Source organism: Thrips palmi, unplaced genomic scaffold, assembly GCF_012932325.1.
Source record: "Thrips palmi isolate BJ-2018 unplaced genomic scaffold, TpBJ-2018v1 HiC_scaffold_16, whole genome shotgun sequence".
In the NCBI taxonomy this organism is placed as follows: Eukaryota; Metazoa; Arthropoda; class Insecta; order Thysanoptera; family Thripidae; genus Thrips; species Thrips palmi.
Genome location: NW_023144625.1, coordinates 14673171 through 14694293, shown reverse-complemented (window position 1 = coordinate 14694293; position 21123 = coordinate 14673171). Strand labels below are relative to the sequence as shown.

General features: G+C 55.1%; 2 protein-coding genes across 4 annotated transcripts; one reads left to right on the top strand and one right to left on the bottom strand.

Annotated features, from left to right (window-relative positions):
* Positions 1–307: 307 nt before the first annotated feature.
* Positions 308–15091, top strand: LOC117642718. Of its 2 annotated transcripts, none has more exons than XM_034381181.1 (5): positions 308–453; positions 7669–7771; positions 7871–8065; positions 10148–10353; positions 12762–13390. In XM_034381181.1, exons 2-5 carry the CDS (start codon positions 7678–7680, stop codon positions 12918–12920), a joined length of 654 nt encoding a protein of 217 aa, XP_034237072.1. In that variant the 5' UTR covers positions 308–453; positions 7669–7677; the 3' UTR covers positions 12921–13390. The 2 variants fall into 2 exon arrangements, with proteins under 2 accessions (XP_034237072.1, XP_034237071.1); XM_034381180.1 differs by lacking the exon at positions 12762–13390 and adding an exon at positions 14545–15091 and having other exon boundaries at positions 309–453.
* A 431-nt stretch (positions 15092–15522) lies between these two features.
* LOC117642548 (5'-nucleotidase domain-containing protein 3) lies at positions 15523–21078 on the bottom strand. 2 transcript variants are annotated; one of them, XM_034380817.1, is made up of 9 exons: positions 20897–21078; positions 20589–20813; positions 20210–20218; positions 19550–19684; positions 19304–19461; positions 19045–19231; positions 18829–18969; positions 18581–18735; positions 15523–17484 (listed from the first exon to the last, which is right to left on the bottom strand). In XM_034380817.1, the coding sequence occupies exons 1-9, from the start codon at positions 20948–20950 to the stop codon at positions 17280–17282; spliced, it is 1269 nt and encodes a 422-aa protein (XP_034236708.1). In that variant the 5' UTR covers positions 20951–21078; the 3' UTR covers positions 15523–17279. The 2 variants fall into 2 exon arrangements, with proteins under 2 accessions (XP_034236708.1, XP_034236709.1); XM_034380818.1 differs by lacking the exon at positions 20210–20218 and having other exon boundaries at positions 17280–17484.
* Between the last annotated feature and the right edge of the window lie 45 nt (positions 21079–21123).

The window sequence follows — 21123 nt, the reverse complement described above, 5'->3', positions numbered from 1 at the left end:
CCCGTGTCGTGTAATATAGTCTCCTTAAGTGTAGGTGCGCCTGAGGAGTGACGGGGAGGCCTCTCCAATAATGCCGCACTCTATAGTTGTCCACCGGGGCGCTGGTGGCGCCCCCTGGCCGGTCGGCGCGGCGCGCGCTGGTACTGCGGTACTGCTACTCCCCCTGCCGCGCCGGAGAGGGGGCGCGTCGCGTAGCGTAGCGCGCGGGCCGCGCGTGGAGGGGGATAGCCGGGTACGATGTAGGTTAGGACGGCTCGCGGGCCCACGGCGGCCACGGCGGCCACGGCGCACGCCGCGACGCGCCGAGGATGTAGGACAGCTATAAACATGGCCGTGGCGGCCCTCGGGGGCTTCACTCGCCTGCGCGCCTCGACCGCGACCAGTGCGCGCTCCGTGCTTCTCGCTCCGCGCGCTACCTTCGCACCTTAGCGACCCCGTGCGTCCCCGTGACAGGTGAGTCCCACCCCGGTGCGGCCCACCCCGGTCCCGCCGCCGCGCAGCGCCAACCAGCACCACCAGCACCACCAACAACAACAACCAGTGAACAACGGCCCCGTTTTCGAATCAACAACAACCCGACTACTGCAGCTCAAACCCCTAGTGACTGTGTGTGTGTGTGAGTGCGTGTCGTGCGCGTCGATGTGCGTCGTGTCCGTGAGTGTGAGTATGTGTGCGTGACATCGTTGTGTTGGTCAGTGTCAGTGTCGAGGTCCTGGCCGCCCTGGCCGCTCTGGGACTGGAAAGGCGCGTCCGTGTGTCGATGTGAGTTTGAATACCCACTGGCTCACTTGGCCCTCTGGAGGCAGCAGCCTTAATGCGACCGCAATGTTCCAGCTTCTCATTCAATTATGTCACCCAATTTTATTCAAATTTGTGCTGAGTCCCCTTCCCCTCAGCAAGTGTGGAGAGTATATTAGCAGTCGGAAAATCAGAGGTTGCTTTAGCTTCAGTGAGAACAAAATTTCATTCACGACATTTTCCAAATTTGCTGAACGTCATCCTCGGCGAGCAGCTCCTCTCCCATCTTGGAACAAAGTCCCGGAGGCATGCGAGCGCGGCCGGCCGGCTGAAGTTGAAGCGTTTCTGAAGTTGGCCGATTGAAGGGCCGCAGAACACGTCCTTCATTTTCTTTCTCTCTTCTTTTTTCTCTGTTTTTCTTCCCGCTTTTTCCGCGAGCCCCTCCGCGCTCCGCTTTTCGGGGTCCGGCTGCTCTTCCCCGAACTGCGGGCCCAAAATAACCAGCCAGCCGGCGCTGGAATGTCAACATTTAAGGCTCGTCCAACTCGTACGGGCGTCCACGTCCGACGGCCGGGAGTGCCGGGCCTGGCCGCGTGAGGCCGTTGCCCCGCGTCGCTCGGCACTCGCTGCACCGCCACGCCGCCAAGCGGCCCGGCTCGCCCTGCTCCCACGCCCGGATCACGAATTAATTGAATTGTTGGACTTTCTCAGACGCCGAGCCGCGCTGACGCGCCGAGCACTAAGCCGTGCTCGGAATGATGGCGCTTTAATGATCGTGTAAAAGTGACGATGGCTTTCTCGGGATCCATCCGGCGCGGCGCGGCCCGGCCCGGCGGGGAGGGACTCGCCCGAATTAGTGCCTAACCTAACCTAACCGCGCGGTTCGTGTCAATCCGTTCCCACCGCCTTCCTGCAGAGCCTGCAACGCCTGCAAAGCCTGCAAAGCAAATCCAACAGGCTTGCCAACCACGCCACGCTCGGGTCGACGTCCTGCCGGGCACTGCTGGGTCGCTCTGGGTGTGTGCGCACGTGTGTCTGTGTGTGTCTGTGTGCGTGTGACCCGGTAGCCGCGCAGGTACCTGCTGGAGTGGAAGGAGTACTCGATACTCCGTCGTCCGCTATTCGTTCTTTTATTTTTTCTTCTTGGAAGCGGCGCGCGCTGCGTGCGCTGGGAGGGGCACGGGGCACGGCAGTCACTGACCACGGCCCGATAAACAGAGACCTCACTTGTCCGCCGGGACTTGAAACCACCTGAAACGCGCCTGCCTGCCCGAGCACATCCTCCTCGTCCCGATGTCCGATTCCGCAAAGTGTGCTCGTTGCTACGTCCCTGTCGCACTCCAGGGTCGTTTAGTAGAAGTGCGAGAGAGACAGAGTGTGAGTGTCGTGCTCTCCTGGCCGCTAACAGTGTGTTAACGGCTGCGGTCCAATGTGGCCACTCTTTACTACATCCGAGGCCGTGGTTCCGGAGAGGCCCGGAGGGGGCCGCCCGGAGGGGGCTGCGGGGGCACTGGGTCAACCAGTCGCGGCCGGGGCCTCGGCCTGGCCGTGTCAACCACCTGTCGGGAATGCGTGCAAGCACGCCCCCCGCGCCCCCCTTCCCCGCGCCGGGCAAACCTTGGCGATGGGCAGGGCCGGGCAGGGCCCCCAGACCCCATCGGGGATCCGGGAGAGGAGAGGGAAGGACGGATGACACGTGACGGGCCAGAGAAAGCACGCGGCACGCCGCACGGCGGTCTTGGTCTTCGGCCGGGACCGGGCATTGCGGATCGCTGCCGCCGTCTGCGAATTGCCAAAAGCAAATTAATGACGAGACAATGGCGAGGCCCTCGGGGTCGCGGGGGGCACGCGGGGCCGGCCGGCCGTTTTATGTGTCGCTGAAGCCCAAACCAGCCTTCCCCTCCCCTCCCCTCCCCTGCCGGCCACGGCCCGGCGGTGGGATGGGCACTGTACCGTTGGCGGCGCTGCCGGGCCGGGTTGGCCGGGCTGGCAGAGCCCCTGCGAACCAGGGGTAGGCCGCCCTGCGAGGCAGCGTGCGTGCGTAGTGCCTACGTCGCCCCCATTACCATTACCATTAAGGGCCAGACCCGTAAGGCGCTCCCGCTCGCCTCCAGCAAGCATTGACAATGCGGTCAGGCGAAAAAAAATCCCATGATGCACTGGGAGCGCAGAGGGCAGCCTTTCGGGTGAGTTTTTGCCAGTGCAGCTTGCTGTAGGATTCGTCCTTATTCCGCTGCCCCTTAGGCAAACCCTTGGACGCCCCGCGGCGCGTCGTGGGAAGTAGATTCTCGGCGGCACAGCACCGGGATGGCACTGCTCTTGTCAGTGACGGCGTCAGCCTGGCCTCAGTGCCGGGCTGACTGACGGCCGGGGGACGAACAGACGTGGCAGACAGACAGACGGACGGACAGACGGCCTCCTGACGTCACCAGCGCGGTCGCATTCCAGGCGCAGCATCACCGTGACGTGGAGCGAACAGCGAACGGTCCTGCGTCTGCATATAAAGTGCCCGGGGTCAGGAATGATTGGGGCGAGGAGGGGCGGCGGGGAGTGAAAGAAAAAAAGGTGCGGGCTTCTGTGGAAGAGGGCGCTGCTGGCCAGGCCGCGCGCTATTGGCCGGTGCAAGTGCGGCGCGCGATTTGGTTGCGTCGCGGACGCGGTCGCGCGGTCGCGGAGGTGGTGATGCAGTCGTGGAGCGCACTGCGCAAGACAGGCACCGTCTCTTTGCGCCACCCAGCGCCCCGGCGTGACAAGTCCGACTTAGGCTGTGTCGCCCACGCGCCCGGCCCGAGGATGATCCTTGAAATAAAACCATCCTCAGATACTTTATCAGTGTGGTTGGCGGTGTGCGGTGGATCGCCGGCGAGGTCCTCGAAGGGCACCCCTTGCAGTGCGAGAGCGACAACGCAGGACCCTTTGGTCATGAGGTCGCGAGCCCGGCCTAGCGGCCAGTCGCGGGGCAAGGTTGGCCAACGCGACGTCCATCAACGGCCGCCTTGCTGGCTGGCGCCCCCCCCCCCCCCCCGACCGTCCTTAAGAGGAGAACCCGTAATGGAACTGTTGGTCGGCCAGCCGGCACGTGCGCAGGCCGAGGCGCGACAACGCACCGCCTTTCAAAAAAAATAATGCCAAAAATTAAAACTTTTTTATTTTATTTTTTTAGCCGGAGACCGTCGCTAAGTGGCGCCTGAGCGGGTTGACAGACGCGGACCGCGCGCCCCGAGTGCTCGGTTCTGTCGCGTTTCTCGTTGTCTTTTTGTTTTATGCAACGCCCGCGGCCCGCGAGCCGCGGCGCGGCGCCTAGGATTCCTACTCCCGTATGCAGCCCGCGCGGCGCACGGCCGCAGCACGCGGCACGCCGTATGGATGTGTCGAAATGGAACTCTCGTCTTTGTTTGGCAAGCGGTGCCGTTTTTTTTTTCTTTCTCTTTGCTTTCTATCGTCGATCCACGTTCCAAGGCATTCGGGTATCGCGTCGCTGACTGACGCGGCGCCGCGCGGCGCTCCGGTCGTCCCTTGCGTTGAGGTCCCCGCCAGGGGAAAACCGCGAGTACAAGGCGAGTCGAGGGGGGCGTCCTCCGTCCTCCGTCCTCTGCGGCCACGCGGCCCGTGGAATGTTCGCGATGCCGCGTCTCAACAGCGCCTCGTCGCCGTCTGTCTCTCTCGCTCTGGCGCGGGGTCCCGGGGGCGAAGCCGGCGAAGCGCCGCGCGGAGTGAGCCCACTGCAGCCTGCGGGGCCCGCGGCATGCGTTTGCCAGAACTTTCCTTGCCGTGCTGCCGCGCGGCTCGGCGCGGGGGGTCGCGGTCGAGGCCAGGACTCTCCTCTCCGCCTCCTCGGACTCCTCGGACGAGCCCAACTTTGTTGCGACGCCCGTCCCGTCTGGCTGGCTGGCGGCCCGGCGGCCCGGCGCGCGGCTCCCTGACCAGTTCAAAATCCCCCGTTCTGCCGCTTCCACCGACGGCACGGCGACGGCTAGCCTGACCACGGGATTGGCTGAGGACGATGAACCGCTGCTGGGCTGGGTCTGGGCTGGGCCCTGGCCGCCAGCCCGCCAGCCGGCCGCTTGGCTCGCCGTAAAGGACCCGGTGGTGATGCGTCCGCGCGCCCGCCGTGCCGGCCGTCTTCGTCTGCCCCTGCTTTCACTTGACACAGTCCGGCCGGCCGGCCTGTATGGCACCCAAGGGTGCGTGCCTTACATCAAGACCCCCTCCCCCTCCCCCTTCCCCGCCTCACGATGCACGCCTCCACCTTGCCGCGGCGCACGCACTGCACGCCGAGGTCGGCGGCCACTGCATCCTGCAGCAGCCTGCAGCATCTTGCTCCACGGCATGCTGGCCGTGCTCCTGATCCCCAAAGCGCCCCGCTCGCCCCGCCGCCACGGAGCGCAGCATCCTCGACCTCCGGCGGTCCGCGGCGGCGGCAGTGAAGGGTCGGCGATGCACGTGGCAACCGTCTGCTTCACCTTGTATTGACTATTACGTGAGGACGGCCGAGCGGGGGAGGGGAGGGGGCGGGGGCTCTCCATCCTTGAGCTGGCCTGCTTAGAATATGGGCGCCGCAAGAGCGGTGCAAGCGCGAGCGTGGACAACGAGACCGCAACGGGTAACGATGAGGAGAACAAAGTCACAGCAGGGTCTTTTTTCTGCGTTTTTTTTAACAGTGTCTCCGCGGACCTAGGCAACGTTATCATCGTACTTGTCCCTTTTTTTCTAAAGTGAATCGTGCGGGGTTGAAAAAAAACGGGTAGTTTTATCACAAATGTCTCAGTCACGATCAGTCGCGAAATAAAAAACGACCCGCCGATTGTCGATGCCTGGGTGTTCTTGGCGGCCGCACAGGTGGGTGGCCTCCCACGCGCGGAGCATCGCCAGGGTCATTTCTTTTGCTTTCGGCGAGCGATAATAACACGCTCGGGGATCGTGCCTGTCAAAGCGAATAATTATTTATCTCCCAACGGGCCGCGGTCACTTTCCTTCCTGATGCAGCGCCGCGGCCGAACGGCCGAACGGGCCGCCGAACGGGCCGCCCCGCTGCAGCGCCGCCGAGCCATCTTTCACAGTGCAGTGACGCCCCGGACCGGAAGGCAGCGAAGGCGCCCGTCGAACGGCATCCCGTCGACGACGGCACTTGTCACGAGACGGTCCGAGCGACAGCGTCTCTCTCGCACCCATACGGCGCCGCGCAGCGGTGCGAGAGAGACAGAGCGACGGAGGAAAGGTCAGCGTTACATGACGAGCGGCAGCACCGCGCTCTGTTTACTGCCCAGTGTCATTGTCCGCCACGGCCTTCTTCGCCTGGCCGACGCGGAAACCGCCCCGATGGTGAGGATAGTACTAAAACCGATGCAAAGGCGTCGCTTCTGGTGGAACGAGACGGAGATGGAGAGAGACGAAAACCGCGAAAGGCGCGGCTTGGTCGGTCGGGTAGGTCCAGGACGCGCCGCCCCACAGCAGCTCTCACGGTCAAACCGCATTCTTTCGCTTTTTTTTTTCGGAGCGGCCGCGGAGGGAAGAGTTACTTTGCGGATCCGCCAATCCGCGGCAGGAAAAGCCAAAGCGATAATTGTCGGAGAAAGTCCAAGACCGGCGAAGTTTAATTTGTAGACCCGCGCAAACACGTAGCACGCGTGGCATACACGGCGGCGGGTTGCGCGGCGTTGCTTGCCCAATTGGCGGGCCAGTTTTGAGGAGTCTGCCGGCCGGGATGGCTCGCCCCATGAGTGCGAGAGAGACGGAGTCAGTCTGCTGCCCAGCAAAGCATGCAAAGTCAAATCTCTCGCAATAGTTTTTTTCTTTCCGAATCGGCGGTTGCTGACGTGCGCGCTGCGTCTGGCCTTCCCGCACGCCGTCTTCCATCCCCTCTTGGTCGGCGGGGTGCCCCAAGGGGTGCCCGGTGAAGCCCGGCGCGGCGGGCCCAGTGCGTACGCGGCGGCCGTCGCCAAGCGTGTGCGAGAGCCTTTACGACGTGGGAACAGACAGGTTGCTGTAATGTCATAATACGACGGCGCGCACGGTGTAGTGTGTTTGCGCACGCTTTCTCACGTGCCGCGCGCCGTGCTCGAGGGAGAGACAAGAAACGGCGTGCCGATAAGACCGATGAGGGAAAGAAGCGGGAGGTCGTCTGTCAGTGTGGGAAACGCACTGAGCACGCGGCGGGTGGTGTGGCGCTGGCGGTCCAGGACGCAGGGACTGCCCTTTTACGAAAACTCACCCTTTCGGTACAACAGAAAATTAGATTTTTCTAGCCGTGAAGTCGGCACTCCCTGTTCCGTCGTCGGCCTCTCCTCTCCCGCCGTGGCCAATTTCTCCTCTCGCGGTCACGAGGACGCCGAGGACGCCGACGAGTGTCGCCGCCGCGCAGCATCCGCGGCGGGCGCCCCAGGCGGCCTCGGCGGCCAGGCGGCGCCCCCAGCCCGCTCCGTCAAGTGCACCAAGTTCAACATTCACTGCGCCGGCGGTAGCCTGCTGGGGAACTTGATCAATGCACTTGCCGGGCAGGAGGCGGGTGGGTGGGTGGCTCCGGCCGCCGCTACACTTGTTCGGGCTGGAATCCAATCCCCCGTAGAGATTGGCCCGGCGGGCGGTGCGGGAGAGGGAAAGGGGGGGGGGGGGGGCGCTCCGCCCACAAGCAGCAGGTATCCTGCTGGTCACCTTGACCCCCCAGGGGACGGCCGGCCGGACAGGTCCCGGCGCGGCGGGGCGCGCGGCCAGATCCCTATTACTTTCTCCCAACGACGACGACGACGACGACGCAGGTGAAAGGGCACGTTACTGGGAGGCAAAGGCGTCGGGTTTGTTGCAGCACCAGTCGAACACACACACACACACACTCACACACACGCACGTGCAGGCTGCTGTTGTTGTTTTGGTTGGATGCTGTGTATGTTGTTGCTGCTGCTGGAATGCTCACGGTTGGTTTGTGCCACACAGGTGCTCACCATGCGCGCCAGCCTGCTGCTGCTCGTCTTAGGCGTGGTGGTCGTCTCCGCACAGAGGCGGCTCGCCCTCCCCGACCCAAGGAGTTGTGCAAACCGTGAGTATCCCGGGTTCGAATCCCGCTAGGGTCTTTGTTATTTCTCGAGTTTTCGGCCCTGTTTTTCTTTGGTGCTGACGATGTCTTTCGGCGACGCAGGCGTGCGGCACTCGACGTACCGCGACGCTCGGGGCGTGGCCCACGCCTACTTCTTCAGCTGGGAGCACGCCCCCACCAGGAACCTGGAGGTGGACTGGCTGGACGCGAGGAACATCTGCCGACGACACTGCATGGACGCCGTGTCGCTCGAGACCCCGCAGGAGAACGAGTTCATCAAGCAGCGCATCGCTCGCGGTAAGGACACGGCGCGACACTGCATGGCGTGGTAGCCGAGCGGCTAGCGCACCGTCACCGGCCCCGCGGGTCCCCGGTTCGCGCCTCGCCTGGCGCGTGGTGAAATCAGGACGCGTGCAAGGGTGGTGACAGGGCATCAAGGAAAGGAGCCGACTTCTTGGTTTAGTCATTTATTTGTTTTGCCGCCGAAAGAACTCCACCCTGGTTTCGTAAGGCGTTGGATGAAACCAAGCAATCCATGCGGCCCAGGAAGAAAGGTGGAAAACCAGCGTCGTTCTTCTGGAATGCAGCGGCAATCTATCTCTCTCGCACCCGCGCCCCACAAGTGCGGGAGAGACAGGGCGACGAAAGCACTGCGTTCGGAATGCGCCCTGCTCCTCGCGCCGTCCATGGAAAGCATGTTTCATAACGTCATAACGTGATGAATTGCCGCTGTGCTGCGTTTCCTTATGCGGGTGCTATTCAGGGGGCGGCTGGTGACAGGTTGGGAAAGGGGGGGGTGAGCCAATGAGATGACGCCCGCCGCCATTCCATTCATAGCCAGGCAGGCACCAGGCCGTCGGCCGATTCCGAGCCGTTCTTCGTCACTCACCTCCACGGCACGCCCCGCGAGTGCGAGAAGGACAGAGCGACAGAGGACGGTTCAGGATCGCTCGACAGGGCCGCGCGTGCCCGAGGTACTCACCAAAGGACGTGCGGTAGGACAGGTGCGCCACGCCGCGCCACCACGCCGTTACTAGCAGATCGCTTTCACCTCACGACCTGACCCCGCCACGCCCCGCCACGCCCCGCCACGCCCCCGGCCGCCGCGCCGCGCCCCACATGGTCGCCTCCCGCGCGTCCCGCTCATCGCCGCCAGGAAGAGGCGACCTGGCTGGCGCGTGGCGGCGGTGCGGGCCGCGTCCGCCCCGACGGCCTGCTCGAGGAGGACGAGGACGGCGTCGCCATGGCGTTGTTGTCGAGGCTGGCGGTCGCTAGGCCGGCCGCGGGGAGCGCCTGCGGTCGCCAGGATAGCCCGCCCAGCGACGCACCCTTGTGTTGCGGGCCGGCCTACGCTGCAGGCGCCCGGGTGCCCGACGGCCACCCTTGACGGCGGCTCAGCTGAAAGTCACGCCTCGCCTCGGGTTGAGTGGCTGCCCGCCAGCCCCGGCGGGGCGGCATGGTGGCCTGTCTGCCAGCCCGGCGGTGCGGACGTCGGCGGCGTGCGTGTCGGTTTGAGTGGTGGGCCACCGTGGGCCACGCAGCCGCCAGCCTCGCGGGGCAGGTGCTGCATGGCGGGCCGTACCCATACCGTCAGGCCGTCAGGCGAGAACTCTCCCTCGGCTCGGCACGAGTCCGCCGCGGCGCGCCGGGTGCCATCGTGCCATCATCATCAACAAGGACCGAGTTTGGGGCCGTGTCGGCCGCGCCATGCCGCCGTGTTGTGTGAGAGTGCAGTCAAAGCCGTCTGGGCCCGCCGTCCCGCCCAGCCTCTCTCACGCACACACACGCACGCTCACACACACGGGCAGCCGGACCGCGTGCACCGCGTGCACCGCGTGCCAAGCCGTGGTCATGAAGTGCCTCCCGGCCGTGGCGAGCCGGGCCGGGCCCCAGAGAATTTATACTTTCAACTACTATGCCGCTGCAGCCGCTTGTTGGACGGAATGAGATGCAAGCCGGGCCCGGCCGGCCGGCCTTTTGCAAATAACAAAGGACAGTTTCACCTGCGCGTTCCGTTCCGCTCTTTGCCCTGGGCGAGCAGAGCATTTACCCGGCGTGCCTCGTGGCTCGGCGCGTGCTTGCGTGCGGGCCGGCCGCGTGTGTCGTTCCCAGCCATTGCAGCGCACCACTGGCTGCCGCCACGCGGACACGCCGAGGACGGGCCGTTTTGCGCGCGTTGCTCGCTTCGCTAGTCCGCGGGGGGCGTGGCGCGGGGCGCGGGGCTCCCAGACCACACGCCACTTAATTAGACGCGGAGCCGGCCGGCCGGCCGCCTCTTACTTTTCACATTTCCAATTTTAATAAACTGGTGCCGGTGGCCCTCGTTGATCCCGCCCGATTCGATCCGGTCGTTTAATCAGCCTCCCCCTCCCTCCGCAGGTAACGTCCGCTACATCTGGACGTCCGGGCGCAAGTGCAACTTCAACGGGTGCGACAGGCCCGACCTGCAGCCCGCCAACGTCAACGGCTGGTTCTGGTCCGGCTCCGGCGCCAAGATCGGCCCCACCACCCAGAGGAACACCGGCGACTGGTCGCACACCGGCGGCTTCGGCCAGGCCCAGCCCGACAACCGTGAAGCACCCCAGGTAGGTGTCCGCGACCGGGCCCTTTCCGCCACACTTTCCGCCACACTGGTGGCCCGGTGGTAACTCAGCTCGGCCGGCAGGCTGATTCCGGGCAGAGCTCCGCCACTCCGTCCCTCTCGCACCCCCGCGGGCCGCCCCGTGGGTGCGACAGAGCCAGAGCGACGAAAGCACTGCCAAGAATCGGCCTGGCGGCGTGCATGACGCCCTCGCTGACAGACAACGCGGCTCATGAATCGCTCTCAGGGAGAAACCGCGAATCTCGTGTAACGGCCCGTCGCGCCCCGCGCGTCCCCGCCGCAGCAACCACGCGCGAACCTCATTCTCCGTCCTTGTCGCTCTTGGCGAGAGTTTGGAGTGCATTCCTGTGAGACCAAACTCTGCTGTGGCACTTCCGGGCGCGCCTCGCCAGTCTCACAGAGAACGGAGACGTCTCATACAGAGAAAGCCGTCACTGCAGACTGATTCGGAGAGTCTCTCTCGCACTCATGGGGCGTCGCCCACAGGTGCGAGAGAGGCAGAGCCACGGAAGCCCTTCTCGGAATCGGATTGCTGGGAGGCGCAAGCATCAGCCCCTCCTAATTGCGTGCCGTCGCGGCCGGCCGGCCCAAAGAAAACGCAAAAACGCGGTGGCGGCGGCGGTACTCGAACCCAGGCCCGCCGCCGCCACCGCGGAAGGGCCCCTGGGCGGCGCCTAGACAACGCGGCTGCGATGCGATGCGGCGCGTCGACCCAACCGGACCGACCCAACCGACAATAGAGAAAGTTGTAAATCACTTCCCGAAAGTGTTGCGTCGCGGGGCGTCGCGGGGCGCGGCGCGCGGTTTGGCGGCACCTCGTCAAGTGTCGTTGACTCGCGGTGCTCCGCGCACTGCCGGCCTGCCGCCCTGCCGCCACACCGCGAGACGGGGATCCTTTGAATGGCGCGATGCCCATCGAGCCGTCTGTCTCTCAGCGGGGCGCCTTGACTGTGACTGTACAGTGTGTGTCGTGTCTGTGTCTCCACTTCCCCTGTCCTGTCGGTCCTGTCCCGCTTCTTCGTGGTGCATGCGTCATCGCTTGTGACCGCCGCCGCGGCATGTCGCTCTGCTTCTCCCTGCCGCGATGGCATGCCGCACCCCCGGAGCTGGCAGAGGCCCGCGGCCCGGCAAAAGCGGAATCCCCTTGCTTGTCTTACTGCGGCTGGGCTGTGTTTGTAGAAAGCAGCTCCCCCAATTTGCACGGTGGCGGTGGCACTCTCCGGATGTTTGGTCTGTGTGTTTGGTCGCGCTTCCGGTGGCCGGCCGTCGCCGCCGCGCCCCTGCACTCGACGACCATGACGACGGCTTCAGCGGAGGACCGCGGAGGACACCCTGGACGGCGCGTGGACCCACGGAGCAGCTTGGCTTGACGGAGAAGTACGCCGCGGACAACAGGCCTTGCATTGCCTTCACACGCCCTGCTTGAGGCCGCGATGCCAACCCCTTGCTGCACATAGAGGTCTCGTCCTCACCCACGCCTGTACTCTTTGCGCATGCCGAGTTGTGGGCGTTTCCGTTCGGAGGAACCAAGTTCAAAAATTTGGCTTCTCTGTACCTAACGCCTACGTCTAGATATGGCATTCTGAGCTATTGGGGTAGGGCGTTCGTTTCGTCGGTTGGCTGCATCCTCCCATCGGCATGCCCGCCTTGTTCGACTCATCCAGCACCCCACACTGCCGACATGCTGCCGCGCTCGCCCTGAGGACGCAAGGACAACGGACGCCGCATGTTGGTAGCCCTGCCAGCGAGCTTGAAGGACGCAAGGACAACGGACGCCGCATGTTGGTAGCCCTGCCAGGGCGCTTGAAAGGACGCAAGGTACCTCAGCCAGCATGGAGGACTGCACCATTTCCCCCTACAACAGCAGGCCAGCAACCCTGGCAGCCACTCGGCTCCGCACCGCTCCGCACGCATCTAGTCATGGCGTCATGAGGACGCCGGTTCTTTCATTACAATTAGTATTCCTCCCCTTGCCGCGTAATCAAGTGAGAAAACGGAATTTCTCACCGCGAATAGAATAAGGGAGACTTTTCCCTTTCTGAAAGGCTTCGGCCTGGGCACCGCTCATGCTCATGCCGGCCGTAAAAGAAGCGCAACAGTTTCCTCTTCAACGCGCGAAAAAAAAGCAACAAAAAAAACGAAACAACAAAAACACGCGCAACTGGTTTATATTTACGATAACTGCAGAATTCGTCCATTCAAAATTTCGCTTTCTCCTCGGAGCCGAGTGACACAAAACCTGCCATGCCATTGGATCGCGCTCGCGCCTGATCCCCACCCCCCTTTTCCCCCGCACACCGCGCACCCCTCCGCCCGCGTTCTTACACAGTCACACACACACACACACGCACACACACAAACATGAAACGCTATCCTCTTAACGTGACGCAGGGCAACGACGAGTCCTGCCTGTCGATCCTCAACAACTTCTACGGCGACGGCATGAAGTGGCACGACGTGGCCTGCTACCACCGCAAGCCCTTCGTCTGCGAGGACAGCGACGAGCTCCTCAACTTCGTGGGCTCCCGCAACCCCGGCATCCGGCTCTGATCTCTTCCGCCGCTCCGCCGCTCCGCCGCGGTGTGGTGGTGCCACTGCAGCCACGGCAGCCACCGCCACGTGCACCTCCAGCGCTACCAACATTGCCATCCTCATCATCATCCATCACCAGCCTCGGCTGTTGTGCCAACTCATTCAAATTATTTATTGAGTACTTTCTCTCTCTCTCTCTCTCCTCTCTCTCTCTCTCTCTCTCTCTCTCTCTCTCATCCTCCCTCTGCAGCAGCAATTCCTACATAGCTCCCTCGTTGTCTGGTCACATCTGGTCACATTCCTTTTCTTCTTTCACTTTGTTATGTCGATTGTTTGCTGTGTTCCCCATGCCCCTCCCCCTGTTGTAACTACTCCATTAGAGTGCGTAGTGCGCGATCCCACCTATTGTGAATATCTCTGTCCTCTCTCTCTCTTTCCTAGTGTACTTTATGTATTAAATTAAACAATAAATCGTGTGTCGCTTTGTATTTCTGTGTGGTGTTTGTCCGCTTCTTGTGTCTCTGTGTTCAATCTGTTGTCGGCATCTCGGTGAAAAGTTTTCCATTCAAAACGAATGCCCTACTTCTTTACCAAACCGTAGTAGCTCTGTACATTCACGTGCTACACACAGAATCTCAAGAGAGAATATGTGTGTGTGTACATAACCACTTAGACAATTACAGCCAGCTCCAGCAACAGGTTCGTACGCTTATTTATGTCTTAACAAATCATTAATCTTAAGCGCCGGCTCGGCGCGGGGGAGGGGGAGGGGGAGACCCGGCTGGGGAAAGCAGCTCACCTGCTGCTGCCGCTGCTGCTACACTGGACTCGATACAGTGTCTTCCTCTTCGCGTCCGCCCCGCCCCGCCCGGCCTGGCCCCGCCTGGCCCCGCCTGGCCTGCCCCATTCCAGGGCGGCATTTGGCAGTGCGGGGTCGCCGTCGTCACGCTCGTAAACACTTTTAGGGAATCCGCATTCCGCGCTCGGCGTCTGTCTGTCTGTCTGTCCGTCCGTCCGTCTGACTGTCCGTCCGTGTGTCCAACCGCACAATGGCTGAGCGGCACGCCGGCGTCTAGAGTCCGGCCGTCCGGGCCGCGCTCCATTCCACTCCATCGCCGATCTTGCACTTCGCTTTCTCTGTCACGATGCCCCTGGCGGGGCCTAGCCCGGCCAGCCGGCCAGGCAGCCCAGCAGAGGAAGCCAAGTCATACCCCCATTTTGTTTTCATTGTGTGATAAAAGGGAAAAGAAAGGCACGGGGCAATCGGCCCGGCACGTAATGACAGTTACGACTCCCGGGTGGCACTTCCTCCATGATCCACGTGTCGCGGTCGTAATCAGACAGAGAGGGGCGATGCCCGGTGCGGCGCGAGGCAGACAGAGACGGAGTGACGAAAGCACTGCACGGAATCAGTCCGCAGGGCACCCTTCCTGGCAGCCAGGGCCGGCGCCGAAACCATTGGCACACGCACGCCTGTGTGTGTGTGAGTGCCGTCCGCGTGTGTCGGTGTCGAGCCCCGCGACCTCGTCCGAGGAATAGAAAGGCTTTGTGGCTGATCCAGCCTTCCGCCACGCCAGGCGAGGCGGGCGAGGCGCGCCACTAGTAACAAAGTAACACGCCTTGTTCTGTTTCGCGTCCGCAGGGCAACGACGAGTCCTGCCTGGCCATCCTCAACAACTTCTACAACGACGGCGTCAACTGGCACGACGTGGCCTGCCACCACCTCAAGCCCTTCGTCTGCGAGGACAGCGACGAGCTGCTCAACTTCGTCCGCTCCCGCAACCCCGGCATCCGCCTCTGATCCTGCCATACACAGCAAGAAAACAAAAGTGTTATTTAATAAACGTTGCCAAAAGGAGATGTGCAGGTTAGCGTACGTCCGAGTGCGTGTGTGAGTGACTGAGTGTGAACGTGTGAGTGTGCGAATGTTCGATGACAGAGAGAGAAAGAGACAAAATTATTACTTGGACCGACACGACTGCTCGCTCGGCGCAGGCATTGTTGATTTGTCACGAGAGAGAAGAGGGGGAAAGCAAGACGCCACGTCGACGTCGTGTCGGTTGGTTTACTTGTCTACTTCGACCAAACCCCTGTGAATAAACCTTCCACCCTCGACGAGAACTATGTACAATCTGTTTCTTTTTTATCTATTTTATAATAATTTAAATAAATTAGTAAGTTAGAAAGAACGTTTGCTTTTGATTACTCCTCGCTTCCAACTACACTCCTCATCCTGTAATACTCTCGTTCTCTTCTATCAAAGAGAAGACCTCGGTACCGCGGTTGTGAGCGCCTGCAGAGCAAGGGATATGCAAGCCAGCTCAACAGGCGTGCGCGGCGGGCTAGCCTATCCCATCTCGCGCAGGCGCTTTTGTATGGGAAACACTACTCAGCTGTTTGTTTCCGAGCTGGTTTCATCATCCCGCGCCAAATCGCAGTAGGGCTAATGTTTTGAGGGTGGACGAATGGTACTCCTGCAAAACGTGGCTTCGTGATCCAAGACTCAAAATAAGCAACTCAGGGAGGCAAACTTTTTCTAGAAATTTTGTTTTCTCTTTTATGGTTAAAGATAGTTTTTGTGCAGATTCTGTATGAAGGTTTGTTTAAAAAAATATTCATGTTTAACAACCACTAAGCTTTATTTGTATTTTTACTAAATTAGACGCATTTTATTTGACAACATGTTGTTTACTCAAACAACACAGACAGCAAAGAATGGCGAAAATTCTTCCTTACTGCAATCATGACAAAATAGGTCTTCTTTTTTACATGAAGTATAAATGATGATGTTCATGAGGAATTACATCAAAATGGGGGTAAAATATATGGTTAGACGAATAATTAAGCATATTGGTCACATGAGCCGTATAAATATCAGATAGCCTGTGAATTTTTCGGTAAAAGAAACTTGGGTTGTTTTCTGACCGAAACACTGATCCAAATTGGGGGTTGAATGCCACCTTCAAGAGCTTCCTAAAAACAGAAATTTGAAAGTCTAAATTTTCTCACCAACCTAGTCTAGAGCTACATGCATCAATCCTGGAAAGATTACATCATTGCTACGGAATGAGGGATAACTAAGACCATTAGCAGTTCTATAATTACACTCAAACAGATAACATGTTACAAGCAAGCATCTTGTTTGTTCTAAATTTAATACCCAACCAAGTAAGATAAACATTAGAGCTCAGAGAACAGAAAGCACAGAGCTAACTTTCATACATGTAACTAACACATGTATTGTCATCAATTGCAAAATCACAGAATTAATCACTGACAAGCATAGCACATACACTACTCATCTCCACAAATATACAACATTTATGCACAAATGTATCATCACTATGTGTTGCTTTCTCAATTTTCACTCTACATGCCGTAGTTTACATGAACTAACAGATCAGATACACACTTCTAGCAAAAGGTCACCTAGATCATAGATCTTATAGAACAATAACCAATCTGGACAAAAATAATGCAGAGTACAGACATTGCTCTTACTTGAAGAGAAAAATCATCAGTAAGATAACAGGCAAAGTCATCTGATGTCAAGACTGCAGAATTTTTAGTCATTTAATCCAACAATAGGAACATGAGCTAAAAAATAAATAAATTAGATAATACATAAGAACACACAACACATATTTTTATTTCTTGGAAAGTGCATCATGACTGAAATAAAAGTGTATTACTAAAAAAACAAACAAAAAATAAAACAAAACAGAAACAAACAAGCAAGACAGCGATAGAGTAACTTGACTTGTTCTACCCCTTCATAAAAACAAGTGTAACATTTCCTGCTGTTCAACAATCCGCAGCTGTATTAGATGTACTGATCATGCTAATATGATCACTCAACATAAACTCTCAAACATGAGAGGTAGACTAGTGAATTGAGCAATAATGTCACAAGTTTCACTAAATATATTTGCTCAGCAAACAATAACAGATATTGGTAACATCAAAAGACACTACTCAATGATACAATTAAAAGATATTACCCTTCAAAGTTTATAATAGAATATATCTTATGAATTGAACAGATCATGATTATGGCTGGTACCCCCACAGTTTCCTCCAACAGTCTTTAAAATTCAAGAGGCAAAATTCATTTGCTTTTTAACATTATTTTACAGGTACAATGAAGGGAAGGATATCCCTTTAACATTCAATTTTAGACATGTCTGATTTAATACTGATTTCCTCAATACAGCCTCAAAACATAACAAAAGGTACAGAAATTTGTAGAAATAACCTGCAAATAATACTTGTCACAGGATATGGGAGCTACAAGACCCTGTCTGTCAGTAGTTTTCTCCAGGGATAGCTCAATAAGAATTACCAAAATATAATCATCAAATATTTTCTTACAACAAACTAAACGAAGTATGATGAATACTCATGAGGCATCACTCCCCGTCTCGGGAAAAATGTGTGATCCGTAGAGTAATGAAGCAAATTTGTCACCTTGGCAGTGTATATGTCAGCGAAGCGGAAAAGTCGCCTGGAGAAATATGTAGGGTTGTTGAAGGTTCGAAATACTGAACCAAACTGAGGATTGAAAACACTCTTGATAGCAAGCCTAGAAAATATAAATAACAAACAGTTATGAACAAACAGGGATAATAAGACAACAAAACTAAGACAGAAGAATAGGCCGTAACAAAAAAGATAGATGTGAATTCAATTCAAGACAAAAAATATAAGTTACAAAGACATACTCAATAAATATAATTACTAAAACAAGATGTCACCCCCCAACAACACAAACAAAAAATAACATTTATTGATTCAAACATATCATGCACAAAATAAAAAAAAATAAAATACAAGCCCCAGATACGGACAACAATAGGGAACTACAGAAGGTTCAAACAGAAACAACAGGAAAAGAAATGTGAGAGAAAAGAAAGTTTAAGGTTTATGTACTTTTAAAGGGCATACCTCCTACATAAAGTAAGACCAGTACTCATGTGGCATTACACCGCGTCGAGGAAAGAAGGTGTGCTCAGACGAAAAATGCAGGAGATTTGTCACATGAGCTGTGTAGATATCAGCAAATCGGAAAAGCCTCCGCGAAAAATAGGAAGGATTGTTGTATGTTCGAAAGACTGATCCGAACTGAGGATTGAAGACTTTCTTCGTAACTTGCCTGGAAATAGGGTTTGTGAAGTTTAAAACTTTGTACTAAGAGCATGTCAAAATGTGTTGACAAAAGCAGCATACCGGTATTCCCAAAGATTAGTGACCATTAAAAATAAAGTTTCATTCCCATCTTTTTTTTCCCTTTAGTTCAAGATTGTGGGTATTGTTAAGGAATCAAGCAGGGAGCAACACTTAAACTCCCTCAAAATGAAAAACAACCATTGCTGCTACTTTTACACAGCACAAGACAAGCATGTGCCATCCCATGCACTAAATGATACAGGAAACAAAAGGAAACCATCACCAAAGCTCAGGTAGGAAACACAAACTGCAACCACTCACACAACTATAATACATGGTAAAGACTGAATCAAGATTTTTTTCCTTGCCAATTTCTACTACAACCACTGTTTTAAGAGACAAAATCCTTGCTCAGAAAATTTAATTTACAAAGATTCAGTGGACAAAGACAAACACCCAAAATGAGAGCAATGAAACAAGCAGAAAGAAGGCTTAAACAGGATGAAACTCACCTCAATTGATCTCGCTCTTCAATCCATTTATCTAGAACTCTTTTAGCCATTGGATTATCCTCAATTTCTTGATGGTCCTCTATAAGCATTGTTAGCATCTGAAGCCAATTGCAGTTCAGTTTAAATTCATCATTATTTAATGTTTGAATTTCATGCTGAAAAGAAAGGCAGATGTAAGTTGGAGTCATGAAATCTGAGAATGTTCTAGATAGACAAAGCACATGAGATCCTATGATGGTAATTCTTACTGAGAGTTCATGCACAATGGCTCCTGTACGCCAACCATGCTCTAGAGTCACATCAGCAAGATCAGTGTATGGGTGGTCACCAAAGTAAAGAACTTGTTTCCCCTGCCAGCCAGTGATACCTTCAAGTTGCTTCAATGTACCCTTTAAACAAGAAGAACATTCATCAAATATCTTCTAAAGGAAAGCAGGGGGAAATATTGTCAGTAAAATTCTTACCTCACAATATATTTGACCTTTTTCAAGCTTTGTGACACGGTCCCACAAATGGACATGTGATTTTGTATCATACATACGAATTGGTCTTGATTCATCAGTAAAAAAACGAGGCTTTCGTGCTTGAACAATTACAACGTCGAAAAAGTCCCGCCAATCATCACCCACAAGAAGGGTCATTCCAGTGTTTCTGTAATGAAAGAGATTTAGTTAAGAGCTCCATGCTGTTAAGTATGACCTGTTGAAGTTTACTAAAACTTACACAAAATTATAAGGGCTATTTGTTATGAGGAACAACTTCTTTCCACCAGCTTTTAAATGATCAAAAAGCTTCCGTATGTCTGGATTTAATTCAAGATATTCAGACACATTAGCTTCTACTAATCTATGCATGATGGGATGGCAGTTTTGAACGGATGTCTAAATGGCAAAATTAAAATCAGAAATTATTTCCAAAACAGTAATTAATTTACAGCATAAGTTTTTTTTAATAAAAATAATACAATACCTTTACATCTGAGAAGAGAATTTCTGGATGGAAATCAATTTGATGTGTTATAAAATAATCTAACACATTACACAAAAGACTCATTTCAGGCACAGAAAAGAGGTCGGCCAATTGGACCATTTTAGTGGAGGAATCCTAATGAACACAAAAACAAACAAAACATGGTCAAATGCTTGCCTTATAGCTCACAAAGACAAAATGGCTGTAGACTATAAAATTTGCACTAAAGTAATAGCTGAAGAATTGTTTCATTAGGCATTGTAAGCCACAAAGGACATCACAAATTAAAAAACAAAGGCAAAATTAACTCCTAATCAGAATAGCCTAAGCACAAATACTGAAATTAATTGTTCCTCTCAGGTTGCGTTAGACAACAACAAGAATAAAACATAAAGGAAGGAATAAAAAAAGAGCAGCCTATGCAAATAAAGTAAATAAATGCAGAAGAGTTAATGTTCATACAAATACCATAGACTACCCCCCCCCTTTTTTTTACGCCATGGTTTTCTTGATCCACTAGAACTTAGAAACAGGCAGCAACTTTGATTCTTTCTTGGTTTATTACCTTTGTAACTGAATGAATTAACATCAGCTTACCATGCAAAGCTAACTACTGCCATGCCATTGCAAATGCGAGCATGCATCCCTCATAAAACTTACTTTCTTATTCTGTGATAGATTGAGTAGATAAGAGGACAGAGAAAGACATTATTACAAAAGGGGATATTACAGAGTGTTCTTAATTTAAAAGAAAAATAACATTTCATGGGCTCTTTTACTGTTTAAGTAAGATATTGACACATGCAACACTTGCATGGCTCTCGACCACACATGAAGAGTCCTGTTTACAAGGTTTGCATTTTCACCTTAATATGTTAGACGGGGAGTGCACAATTAATTATTTTGAAATGTAACTCTAATAATTGAGTTGAACAAGATGTGAAAGAAAAACAGCACTTTGATAAAGAAAACTGTGCTAACACTTCTGAAGAATTTCCATTGGTAGAAAGAACAATAACATTGTCTTTTATTTACTTACCGCACCACCTCTTCCGCTTTCAACATATGCCAGAGGAATGGTCCTACTTTTGTACAGCTTCATCACATCATCATCTGACAGTGGGGTCAAGCCTCGGTACACAGAGCCCAACTGGATCTGAAGGAATGAGTCCAGCTTCAAGAGCAAGCCTTTGCTGACATCATAATGGAGGCCTCTGATGGCAAAGCCAGGCTGGTACTCCAGCTCTCGAATTCCATCAGGGTACTGTGAAAATAAAATTCAAGCCTTAATAAGAAAATTTTTTAAAAACAATTATAAGAGGAACTTAGTTGCAACAGGATACTTACTTTTAACTTTTCAACCAGACGATCACGGCCAAGATTATACAATAAAAAGTCCATACTAGGTTTGTAGCATGCCAAGGTATAATCATAGTCAAACCCATACACACGCACTTCTCGTAGATCTAACTCATTGCATGCAAATACTCCCTTAATATTGACGTCATTGGGTAACTTTTTTCCTGTGGACAAAGATCAAAAATGAAAAATGCTGGCATGCGGGGGTGAGGACA